At 42.7% G+C, this 13,184-nt stretch overlaps 1 protein-coding gene across 1 annotated transcript in view; it reads right to left on the bottom strand.

The window, feature by feature from the left end:
* Positions 1 to 13,184, bottom strand: part of AGK (acylglycerol kinase) — a 105,249-nt gene that overhangs the window by 62,078 nt on the left and 29,987 nt on the right. Inside the window, exon 3 of the mRNA XM_003270821.4 lies at positions 1,458 to 1,497. Within this exon, the coding sequence (XP_003270869.1) occupies positions 1,458 to 1,497 (40 nt within the window). The remainder of the gene's footprint in view (positions 1 to 1,457; positions 1,498 to 13,184) is intronic.

The raw sequence follows: 13,184 nt of genomic DNA, 5'->3' as shown, positions 1-13,184 counted from the left end.
GAAATACATGAGAAGGAGAAAATAACTAAAGGAACATCATCCCTGAAAAAGTATGAGGAGAGAGAATTGAGAACAGAGGTGGAGGCATTTATTTTCAACAAGAAAGGGAGGGCCCTACAATCACACAGGTCTACTCTTCCTTAAAGAGAGAAAGAAAGGGGCCAGGTGTGGTGGCTCACACCTGTAATCCCAGCACTCTGGGAGACCAAGGCAGGTGGAACACAAGGTTGAGATCGAGACCGTCCTGGTCAACATGGAGAACCCCCATCTCTACTAAAAATACAAAAATTAGCTGGGCATGGTGGTGTGCGCCTGTAGTCCCAGCTACTCAAGAGGCTGAGGCAGGAGAATCACTTGAACCCAGGAGGCAGAGGTTGCAGTGAGCCGAGATCACACCACTGTACTCCAGGAGGATTTTCCAGTCACTAATGACTGGCTTGGGACGGGGATCACCTTTAATTTAATATTAAAGTTTATTTGAATTGATTTCTAAAGCAACTTAGAGGCATATGAAAGATAATACATTTAAACAAAGAAGTAACCAAATTCGTAAAACACAGGTTTAGAACAGCTAGATAATAATCGCTAAAAAGAAGAATTATAGTATATACTGTAACAATTGCTAAAGAGAGGAATTAATTTATAGTATCTATTGTAACAATCGCTAAAGAGAGGAATTAATTTATAGTATCTATTGTCACTGTCATCCATTAAAACATTTCAGAAACAAACATGAGGTCTGCCACCTACTTCTATTACTAAATGCTTCACACATTTGCCACTTTTGATTTTCATGTTTCTATTTTGGTATTTCTGACATCATAAGCTCAAATGATACAAAACAAAAAGGAAACTCAGTCTCAGAATTTCACCTGCAAGGTGTAATGTACATTTTTGCAGTGGGGGGAGCAAAAATGCTGTCTTATATTTGAAAGGATTTATAATCCAGCTATAATTAGCCATATAAATGAATATTTAAGTAAAATCTCATGGAATATAACAGTGTACATGATATGGATCAGTTGAACTTGGAGATGAGCTTTAAAAATATGAATAAACAATTTTAAGAAGATTTGACTTTTAGAGGTAACACTTGTTCTGAACTGATATCCTTGGGAGTTATTCGGATCAGGGATGATTCAGGGGTTAGCCAAATCTACAAAGACAACTGCAGACACAAATTCCCAGAGCTTCTACCAGTCCAGTTCTGTGTTCTTGGGACCAATCCAGAAACAAACAGTCTACAGGGGTGGGCGTCAGAACTGCTCTTCAACAGATGGTTAACTTCCTGGAGTTCTACACAGAGTTGGCTCCCAGTGTGATTCATCCTGATAGTGCTAAAAAAATAGCCAAACTGCACAGATGCAAGACGCTGTGCGAGTCCCCTGAAAGAGCTTAAGTTTTCTGCACAATGAAGATAAGGAGGGGCTTAATTTTATCACATTAAATAGTATTACCTGAGCTTCTTGACAGGCTGCTCTCCTTAGTAGGTTATCACTATCAAAGGAAGGAAAAGAGAATAATCATTAGCTTTAATAGATTATGATCCAAACAAAATTTGTGAGCTTTTTAATTTTTTAATATAGGCACCTACCTCTTCTCTAAAAACACCCTAGTGAAATTTCCTTAAAAACCTGATAACAGGCCAGGCGTGGTGGCTCACGCCTGTAATCCCAGCACTTTGGGAGGCTGAGGTGGGCAGATCACCTGAGGTCAGGAGTTCGAGACCAGCCTGGCCAACATGGTGAAACCGCCTCTCTACTAAAAATACAAAAATTAGCCGGGCATGGTGGTGGGTGCCCGTAATCCCAACTACTCAGGAGGCTGAGGCAGGAGAATCGCTTGAACCTGGGAGGCAGAGGTTGCAGTGAGCTGAGATCATGCCATTGCACTCCAGCCCGGGCGACAGAGCGAGACTCTGCTGAAAAAAAACAAAACAAAACAAAAAAACAAAAAAAACCTGATAACAAGTTATCATCACATTTGAAAAATACACCCTCTGAATAAAAGTTTGTGTTAAATATTTCCATATTATGGTAACCAGAATAATGCCACATCCCCCCAAAATTTCCACATCTGAATCCTCAGAACTTGAGGATATGTTACTTTACATGGCAAGAGGGATTTTACAGACATGATTAAACTTAGGACCCTGACATGGGAGATCGTCCTGGATCATCCAGATGGGCCCAATCTAACCACAAAGGTCCCAAAACAGAGAGTTTCCCGGTTGTGATCAGAGGCAGATGTGATCATGGAAGAATAGTCAGAAAAATGCAACCTTGCCAGCTGTGAAGATGGAAGAAGGCTCTGAAGAGTCAAGGAATGTGGTGGCCTCTAGAAGCTGGAAAAGCAAAAGGATTCTCCCCTAGAGCCTCCAGAAGGAACATAGCCCTTTCCACACTTTGTCTTAGCCCAGTGAGAGCTGCTTTGGGCTTCTAATTCACAGAATGCAAGACAAGAAATTTGTGGTGTGTTGAACCACTAAATTTGTGGTAATTTGTTAAGGTAACAACAGAAAACTAATATACATATCCTGCATTTTTCTTACCCAGTGGAAATTAGGTCATTTGCCACAAGTAAATTTGATGTTCAGTTTCTTCTGCTACTGTCTTATCTAAATCACTTGTTTTTTATATCACTGTCAGACAATAAAACATAAATGGAGAATTTTGTCATGAGGCAAAATTTTGGCTTCCAAAAATGAAAGCATTCTGTCAGAATGTGATCACCTATTTAACATCAAGGTCTCTAAAATAGGTTTCTACCATAAAAGCATTTTAAATGGCTCCAGTCACCTACGGGGCTCTAGAATCTTCATCTAAGAGCTTGTGCAAATGCACATTGCTGGCACTGCTAAGATAGTAACTTCAACGTGGTTAACAAAAGTTAAGAAATCAAACACCCAGAAAAGATGAACAATAACCAATCTCTAGAAAAACTTGAAAAAAGGTTATTTTGCTTATATTCTCTTTCTAGACTTTTTAAATAACATTGAAAACTTTAAATTTTGCATTTTCACAGTAATTCAAAAGGCAACAGCCTCCTCTGGGTGATTTGACATTTACAGTGAATGAAAAACAATAAGCAAGCTTTGCTTTTGCCAGAGTTGCTGTCAAAGGCTGCTGCTCAGTGATTCCATAGCCAGGCTGCCGAACAACCCCTGAAGTTCACAAAGCAGGCGGCTTCACTAAGAGAACACCATCCACGGGGAAGTATGGATGCTGTGAATCTGAAATCTGAAACCTAAGAACCGCAGGGCACAGTGGCTCACGCCTGTAATCTTAGCACTTTGGGAGGACAAGGTGGGCAGATCACTTGGGGTCAGGAGTTCGTGACCGGCCTGGCCAACATGGTGAGACCCCGTCTCTACTAAAAATACAAAAATTAGCCGGGCATGCTGGTGCATGCCTGTAATCCCAGCTACTCGGGAGGCTGAGGCAGGAGAATTGCCTGAATCCAGGAGGCGGAGGTTGCATTGAGCCAAGATCACGCCATTGCGCTCCAGCCTGGGCTACAGAGCGAGGCTCTGTCTCAAAACAAAACAAAACAAAAAAAACCTAAGAACAATGTTTTACTGAAATTATCATGACATCAGTACCCCAAAAGCTGATGTTGTTCGATAACAAAGATTTTTAGGAGACTCACCGCTTGTGAAATCCAGCGCAAGTCAGCCCAGTCCCTACTGGCTTAAGTGACTCTGCTCCCCTGTGCCCAGGTGGCAAAGAGTGTTGTGCAACCTTCTCTTCCTCCGCACCCAGTATTCACAAATATTCAAGTTTTTTTGAATGACTCCCCACAGGAAATAACAGATATTCATGTTTCACTTTTCTTCTTGCATCCCTCCCAATCAAATGCTCTCACTGAATCATTCTAACATCAGTAACAACAACAAAAATATAGTACAAGATGAGGTAAATTCAGGGTAGAAACTAGCGAAATATCTTGAAAATAATTAACATGTCACTAACTCCTTATAGCTTATTGGATAATTTGCATTTATGACCTTATATACAACGAAGTGGTAAAACATTGAACCCACAGTAACCTCTGGATAACAAAATAATATGAGGTTCCTCATAGTAACCTGGGCGTTGTCACTGACCCTCCCCCTGGACTGTGCTGACCCCTAGTCCAACTTGCACAGGCCCTGGGAACGCAGCTTCCAGCCTCTCCGGACTGTGCTCCCACCTGCCACTGCTTTCAATGCTTTCCTTTAGTAGACTAATTACCTTGTACCTCCAATCTCTCCTACAAACTCACCCTGTGGATTTTTCTGCACAAGCCCTCTATGCTTCTGTAAAAGCTGCAATCCCATCTCTATATCCTGCCCATTTCCAGGCTCCTCCTCTACTGAAGGACAGGTCTCCGAAAGGCAACAGGCTCCCCTGGGTGATTAGTAAAGAACATCACCCTTGCCACAGCTCAGCCACACTGATTTCCACGGACCTAGCTGAAAAGACAATAGCCCTGAATATGCACAAGAATATGGGGTAGCACCTTAGATCATTTTTTTCCCTAAGTTCTTTGTTGCTAGAAGTAAAATTCTGATTATTAGCTTGTGATTACATATATTATTAGAGATTTCAGCTCTCCTGAGTTTATTAATTTTGATTAATTTATCAGAATACTATTCAAAATAAAAAGATTTTGTGATAGTTAATTCCCTGAATTTAATGTGCCAAATGGAATATCCTGTCAATGCCACCTGTAAGAGAGCCAGAATATGTACCAATTTTGATATTACAAAAGAAAATCTCATTATAATCATACTTAACTTTGGGTCGGGCACGGTGGCTCACGCTTGTAATCCCAGCACTTTGGGATGCCGAGGTGGGCGGATCACCTGAGGCCGGGAGTTCGAGACCAGCTTGACCAACATGGTGAAACCTCATCTCTACTAAAAATACAAAATTATCCAGGCATGGTGGCACATGCCTATAATACCAGCTACTTGGGAGGCTGAGGCAAGAGAATCGCTTGAAGCCAGGAGGTGGAGGTTGCAATGAGCCGAGATCGCATCATTGCATTCCAGCCTGGGCAACAAGAGCGAAACTCTGTCTCAAAAAAAAAAAAAAAAAATCATACTTAACTTTGTTTAATATCAAAAATGGTGTTAACCATCTTGATCTTGCTATCTGAACCCGACTATTCCTAAAAATCAAACACATCCTCAAAGAAAAAAGATTTCTCCCATTGAGATAGTCTGATGATCTACAGCAAGCTCTGAAAACTATCTCAGCAAAGAAATTCCAAAAATATTTCAGTAATATCAGCATTGTCAGAATAAAAGACAAAACTTAAAATTCATAGAGCAACTACCTTGTACCAAGTACTACGGCAGTTGTTTTCATAAACCTTTAATCTTTGTAACAACCTTGCAAGGTAGGCATTATCAGGTAACAGAAAATATTCTCATTTTACAGATCAGGAAGCCAAGACTCAGAAGGAAAGTGAAGTGCCCAAAAACACGGAGTTACTAAGTGGTAGTGTCAGAGGTGTTTGAACCAGAGTGACTCCATCTTGAATAGGGGCTGGGTAAAAAGAGGCTGAGACCTACTGGGCTGCATTCCCAGGAGGTTGGGCATTCTAAGTCACAGGATGAGATAGGAGGGCGGCATACGATACAGCTCATAATGACCTTGCTGACAAAACAACCTGCAGTAAAGACGCCGACCAAAATCCAGCAAAACCAAGATGGCGATGAGAGTGATCTCTGGTGTCCTCGCTGCCCATTATATGTTAATTAGAATACATTAGCATGCTAAAAGACACTCCTACCAGCACCATGACAGTTTACAAATGCCATGGCAACATCCGGAAGTTATGCTATATGGTCTAAAAAGGGGAGGAATCCTCAGTTCTGGGAATTGCCCATCCCTTTCTGAAAAAACTCATGAATAATCCACCCCTTGTTTAGCATATAATCAAGAAGTAACAAGTATAAGCACCTGAGTGGTCCATGCTGCTGCTCTGCCTATGGAGTAGTCAACCTTTTAATCTTTTACTTTCTTTTTTTTTTTTTTTCCCGAGGCAAAGTATCACTCTGTCCCCCAGGCTGGAGTGCAGTAGCACTGTCTCAGCTCACTGAAACCTCCACCTCCCAGGTTCAAGTGATTCTCCTGCCTCAGCCTCCTGAGTAGCTGGGATTACAGGTGTGCACCACCACACCCAGCTAATTTTTATACTGGTTTCACCATGTTGGCCAGGCTGGTCTTGAACTGAACTCCTGACCTCATGATCTGCCTGCCTTGTCCTCCCGAAGTGCTGGGATTACAGGTGTGGCCACTGTGCCTGGCCTACTATCTTAATAAACTTGCTTTCACTTCACTCTATGGAGTCGCCCTGAATTCTTTCTTGTGCAAGATCTAAGAACCCTCTCCTGGGGTCTGGATTGGGACCCCTTTCTGCTAACAGTAGAGTCGGAATTCAGACCCATGCTAGCCTGGCCCTAAGCAGATGCTTTTTCTTCTAAACTTCAGACAATACTCAACGGGCAATTATTCATGTAGTTGTATGTTTTATAGCACATTTTTTAAATTGCATAGTCTCATCTTATTTAAATTTTTCAATTTATATTCACATAATATTTTTTAAAAGGTCAGGTGCAATAATGCTTCTGAAGGTACTTGTTGAAACAAACTCATTTAACACAAAGTGCTGCCTATGGCACACAAATATGATTTAGTCCTGCCCTGAAGAAGCTTAGAATCAAGTGGCAAAGAAGAACAGCTCTTGGTAAATATTGGTGGCATAGTAAAACGTGTTTCTTGATAAATAATATGCCAGGCACTGTGCTGGGTGTCTTGGACACGCTGGTGAATAAGCCCAACATTCCCTGTCCTAGTGAAGTTTATAGTTTAGTAGGGAACGATGACAATTCAACAGGTAATCATGATGCAATTTCACTTTTAGGTAATCCATAAAAGGGGCACATAATGGGGGCATCTAACCTAGTTTTGAGAGAATCAGAGGCTTTTTACAGGATATGACATTGAAGCTGAGATCTAGGGGAAAAATAAAAAGTAGCCAGGCAAAAATAGGGAGTAGAATCTAGGCAAGAGAAACAGCATGTCAAAGCCTGCAAGTGCTAGAACATGGCCAATTTAGGAAAGAGAAAGTAGTTCGGGACAGCTGGAGGCCACACGCCGTGGGAGGAGCCAGTAAAGGCCAGGTCACCAAGGACATTTTCAGCTATTTAAGTAATTTGGATTTTATCCTAAGGGCCATAAGGAGCCATTAACAGGTTTTAAGAGAATTGATGTGACCAGGTTTACATTTTGGAGGGATTATTCTGGCTGCAGTGTGTGAAGAAGGCATTGGTCAGAGGTAAGACTGAATCTAGTGAAACTTCAGAGGCTCCCTCAGTGACAGTCAGTGATGATGACTGGAACTAGGATGGTGGCAGAGGGGACGCAGAGAAGAGGACAGATTCAGCAGATATTCAGGAGGTAAACTTGAGGGATGGCTGGTGGGAATTAAAGAAAAGGTGAGGGGTCAAAGATAGGGCCCACATCCTGCATTAAGCAATTGGTGGAAGGCAGTACTATTCACAGAGATGGAATGAAGTAGAAAGTGCAGGTGTGAGAGAGAGGAAACTGAGCTTAGTTCTGGGTCTGTCTATCCGAGATGGGGTGAGAACCTAGGTGGAGGTGTCTAGGCCACAGCTGGAAATGCAGGTCTGAAGTTCCATATAGCAATCTTAGCTATATGTTGATAGAAGGAATGAGAGTGGATATGATGATCTATATGAGTAGGGTGAGAAGTAGGAGGAAGAGATACCCTGATCATGGACAGTTGACAGAGAATACCAAATGAATTTCAAATAAAATGACCCTGTACTTCATTTGAAAGTCAAAGGAAAAATCAGGTAGATAACTGAGGAAAAATTTTCCTTATCTTCCACCATTCCCCCTTGATGCTGCTTCTGCTCTTCGTAAACTGCATGTTTTGCTGTTCTTAAGAGACACAACAAACTTTACATCTTCAAGGATTTGATCATTTTATCCCTTCCCTTTTAAAAAAAGGCCAAGCACAATACAACCCATGCCCTTACCCCACCACACAAAAACTGTTTTCCTTATCTTCCTTCCTAGATTATAGACTTCTTGAAATCATGGATAATTCACCATTTTCTCATCCACAGCCCACAGCACACTCTTGTAGATAGAGGGTACTTGGTAAATACTTGTTTAATAAATAAGTGGCAAATGTTTGAACAGGAGAGATTGACTCACTGTGCTCAGACAGGCATGCTTTGTCCTGCAGGAGAAACTGAAGGTTATTCTTTGTATGAGGATTTGGCATTCTGAAAGCACAGATGAGCGGGGATGGTTCTCCAGTGTGATGATCACCAAAGGGCAAGGGTAAGAGTCATTATGGTGTAGTACAGGATGAAAAACTAAAAAATTCCAAACGCACAAAAACGTTACCAGATCAAGAAGCTCCCAGGGTGTGTGGGTGTGTAGAGTGTAATGGAAGTAGTACCCTCTAAAGAGGCTAAGCAGGGAGTTCCTTTTGACACACCAAGAAGCACCACAAGAACTGGCCCTGTAGTTAGAAGAACTCTGAGTGTGGACATCAGAAAATTCCAGATTACTAATGAGTCAAGAATCTGAATGTGAACTGAAGACCTCATTTCCAAGCCAACCAAAAAGAAAAGTACACTCTATAAATTCTAAGCCCATGTTCTTTCCACTACACCATGCTGTCTTCTGAGAACTGAAGTTAAATACAATTTAAAAGAGGTGCTACAAAACGTAGTCATATCAAAAAGGGTCCCTGCAGATCTGCTCAGTATTAAAATGCAGGTTCTTTGACAGAAAGAAATTAGAAGGCTCTGGATTAGAAAATGAAAAAAAATCTACTGATGTCACTCTGCCTGAGGCTTGAAAAGAATAAGAACATGCCTGCTACTATAGGTAATGGGATGCTCTCAATTTATTCTAAGCCATAAATGTTTTATTTATTACTTTAGGACTGCAAAATAAGATAAGTTGTTATTCCAATAGCAACTTTACATGGAGAGGAAAACCACATTGATCCATCCTATTTCCCAAAAAGAATATTTCCCACTACAGTCTAGAGGCAAACTGTACAGCAATTTCTACCACCAGCTTTTCCCTTGGTGCATGCAAACACAGTCTTTGCTTTAAACAAAATAGATTCCAAGTTTAGATGTTTATAACAACCACTTCAATTTATCCAGGCTTCCTAGAATAATTAATCATGATATTGCCAGTGGCTGTGCCCATGGTTGCTCATGAAGCAACAGGAATGAAAGAAATGGAAGCAAAGACAAAAATGAATCTCAGAAGTATGTGCAGAGAGAGACAGCTTTTCTAAACTATATATTGCATAGCTCTCCCCATATCCCGGACTCCCTACCCAAACAGATAATGGCTGCACTGAACCTCTATCATATGTGGGAAAATAGTGACCAGCTCTGCCTTTCTGACAGAAAGACAGCTGATCCAGCAGGAGGAAATGCATCTTGCTAAGGGAGAATGCTTGATCTTCTGGGCCAACAGAATCTCCATTTGGATAGAAGGTACGCAGTGTAACAGGTCAGAAAACCAAGGGAACAATGAAAATGTTAATGATTTTTAAAAGGATTTTAGGGCCTACCAGTCTGGTCTTCCCCATTTAACCAAAGAAGGTTATCTCTTCTTGTTCTCCAAACCACACCATCATGTACTACCTGCTACCAAAGAAATTTGTATCTTCTTCCTCTCCCAAGCCCAGTGCAACAAAGGAGTTTCCTAATGTCATGAAAGCATAAAGGGTCAGGAAGAAATCCTATTGACAACCATATATTAAGTGGTGGCTGTCTTCATTTCAATGCCCCTTAGAGTGCTTAGAAGATGTGAGTGAAAATAAGGGCCACAGAGGCAATTGCATTAAAATTTCAACATCTGCATTGCTGATGGTGAAAAGTTCAGCAAAAGAAAAACAGCTAAAAATTCTACTATCAAATGCAAAGGACAAATGTACAGCACTGTCTCCTATACTACTAAAAAGTATATCAACTTGCGTTCAGGAATTTTTAGGTCAAATGTGTGAACCCAAAATATGTGAGACAGGTCTCATTCAATGTAGAAAGTTTATTTTGCCAAGGTTAAGGACACAGCCATGACACAGCTTCAAGAGGTCCTGAGGACTTGTGCCCCAAATGGTCGGGGTACAGTTTGCTTTTATACATTTTAGGGAGACATAATAACAGCAGTCAATACATTAAAGATTTACACTGAGTGTCAGGCCTCTGAGCCCAAACTAAGCCATTGTATCCTCTGTGACCTGCACACATACATCCAGATGGCCTGAAGCAAGTGAAGAATCACAAAAGAAGTGAAAAGGGCCAGTCCCTGCCTTAACTGATGATATTCCACCACAAAAGAAGTGAAAATGGCTGGTCCCTGCCTTAACTGATGACATTACCTTGTGAAATTCCTTCTCCTGGCTCATCCTGGCTCAAAAGCTCCCCCACTGAACACCTTGTGACCCTCACCCCTGTCAGCCAGGGAACAACCCCCTTTGACTATAATTTTCCACTACCTACCCAAATCTTATAAAATGGCCCCACCCCTATCTCCCTTCACTGACTCTCTTTTTGGACTCAGCCCACCTGCACCAAGGTGACTAAAAAGCTTTATTGCTCACACAAAGCCTGTTTGGTGGTCTCTTCACATGGACACAAGTGAAATTTGGTGCCATGACTCAGATCAGGTGACCTCCCTTGGGAGATCAATCCCATCCTTCTGCTCTTTGCTCCGTGAGAAAGATCCACCTACAACCTCGGGTCTTCAGACCAACCAGCCCAAGGAACATCTTACCAATTTTAAATCAGGTAAGCGGCCTCTTTTTACTCTTCTCCAACCTCTCTCATTATCCGTCAACCTCTTTCTCCTTTCAATCTTGGTGCCATCTTTCAATCTCTCCCTTCTCTTAATTTCGGTTCCTTTCCTTTTCTGGTAGAGACAAAGGAGACATGTTTTATCCATGAACCCAAAACTCCGGCGCTGGTGATGGACGCAGGAAGACAGTCTTCCCTTGGTGTTTAATCACTGCGGGGACGCCTGCTTGATTATTCACCCATGTTTCAGAGGTGTCTGATCACCGTGGGGACGCCTGCCTTGATCCTTCACCCTTAGTGGCAAGCACCACTTTTTGGGGGGCAAGCAACCCCCACCCCTTCTCTCCATGTCTCTACCCTCTCTTTTCTACCTTCCTGGGGGGCAAGCACCCCCCACCCCTTCTCTTTGTGTCTCTACCCTCTCTTTTCTCTCCACTTTCTTGGGGGGCAAGCACCCCCCACCCCTTCTCTCTGTGTCTCTACCCTTTCTTTCCTCTCCACTTTCCTGGGGGGCAAGCACCCTCACCCCTTCTCTCCATGTCTCTACCATCTCTTTTCTCTAGGCTTGCCTCCTTCACTATAGGCAATCTTCCACCCTCCATTCCTCCTTCTTCTCCCTTAGCCTGTGTTCTCAAGAACTTAAAACGTCTTCAACTCACACCTGACCTAAAACCTAAATGCCTTATTTTCTTCTGCAATACCGCTTGACCCCAACACAAACTCGACAATGGTTCCAAATAGCCAGAAAATGGCACTTTCAATTTCTCCATCCCACAAGATCTAGATAATTCTTGTCGTAAAATGGGCAAATGGTCTGAGATGCCTGATGTCCAGGCATTCTTTTACACATCGGTCCCTCCCTTGTCTCTGTTCCCAATGCAACTTGTCCCAAATCTTCCTTCTTTCCCTCCCGCCTGTCCCCTCAGTCCCAACCCCAAGTATTGCTGAGTCTTTCCAATCTTCCTTTTTTATGGACCAATCTGACCTCTCCCCTCCTCCCCAGGCTGATCCAGGTCCCAATTCTTCCTCAGCCTCTGCTCCCCAACCCTATAATCCTTTTATCACCTCCCCTCCTCATACCTGGTCTGGCTTACAGTTTCGTTCCATGGCTAGTCCTCCCCCACCTGCCCAGCAATTTCCTCTTAAAAAGGTGGCTGGAGCTAAAGGCATAGTCAAGGTTAATACTCCTTTTTATTTAACCGACCTCTCCCAAATTGGTCAGCATTTAGGCTCTTTTTCATCAAATATAAAAAACCGAGTTCATGGCCCATTTGGCAACAACCCTTAGATGCTTTACAGCCCTAGACCCTGAAAGGTCAGAAGCCTGTCTTATTCTCAGTATACAATGTATTACCCAATTGGCTCCCAACATTAAATAAAACTCCAAAAATTAAATTCTGGCCCTCAAACCCCACAACAGAACTTAATTAACCTTGCCTTCAAGGTGTACAATAATAGAGTAGAGGCAGCCAAGTAGCAACATATTTCTGAATTGCAATTCCTTGCCTCCACTGTGAGAGAAACCCCAGCCACATCTCCAGCACACAAGAACTTCCAAATGCCTAAATCGCAGCGGCCAGGCATTCTTCCAGGACCACCCCTTCAGGAACTTGCTTCAAGTGCCAGAAATCTGGTCACTGGGCCAAGGAATGTCCGCAGCCTGGGATTCCTCCTAAGCCATGTCCCATCTGTACAGGACCCCACTGGAAATTGGACTGTCCAACCAGCCCAAGGCTCTGACTGAGTCCTTCCCAGATCTTCTTGACTTAGCAGCTGAAGAGTGACGCTGCCCAATCGCCTCGGAAGCTTCCTGGACCATCACAGATGCTTTGGGTAACTCTTACAGTGGACGGTAAGTCTGTCCCCTTCTTAATCAATACGGAGGCTACCCACTCCACATTACCTTCTTTTCAAGGGCCTGTTTCCCTTGCCCCCATAACTGTTGTGGGTATTGACAGCCAAGCTTCAAAACCCCTTAAAACTCCCCAACTCTGGTGCCAACTTGGACAACATTCTTTTATGCACTCTTTTCAGTTATCCCCACCTGCCCAGCTCCCTTATTAGGTCTAGGCATTTTAACTAAATTATCTGCCTCTGACTATTCCTAGGCTAGAGCCACACCTCATTGCCACCCTTCTCCCCAGTTCAAAGCCTCCTTCACATCCTCCCTCTGTATCTCCCCACCTTAATCCACAAGTATAGGATACCTCTACTCCCTCCTTGGTGACCGATCACGCACCCCTTACCATCCCATTAAAATCTAATCACCCTTACCCTGCTCAATGCCAATATCCTATCCCACAGCATGCTTTAAAAGGATTAAAGCCTGTTA

Source organism: Nomascus leucogenys, chromosome 13, assembly GCF_006542625.1.
Source record: "Nomascus leucogenys isolate Asia chromosome 13, Asia_NLE_v1, whole genome shotgun sequence".
Taxonomy (NCBI): domain Eukaryota; kingdom Metazoa; phylum Chordata; class Mammalia; order Primates; family Hylobatidae; genus Nomascus; species Nomascus leucogenys.
Note: the sequence above shows the minus strand (reverse complement) of the source record. Positions and strands in the feature narration are given on the sequence as shown.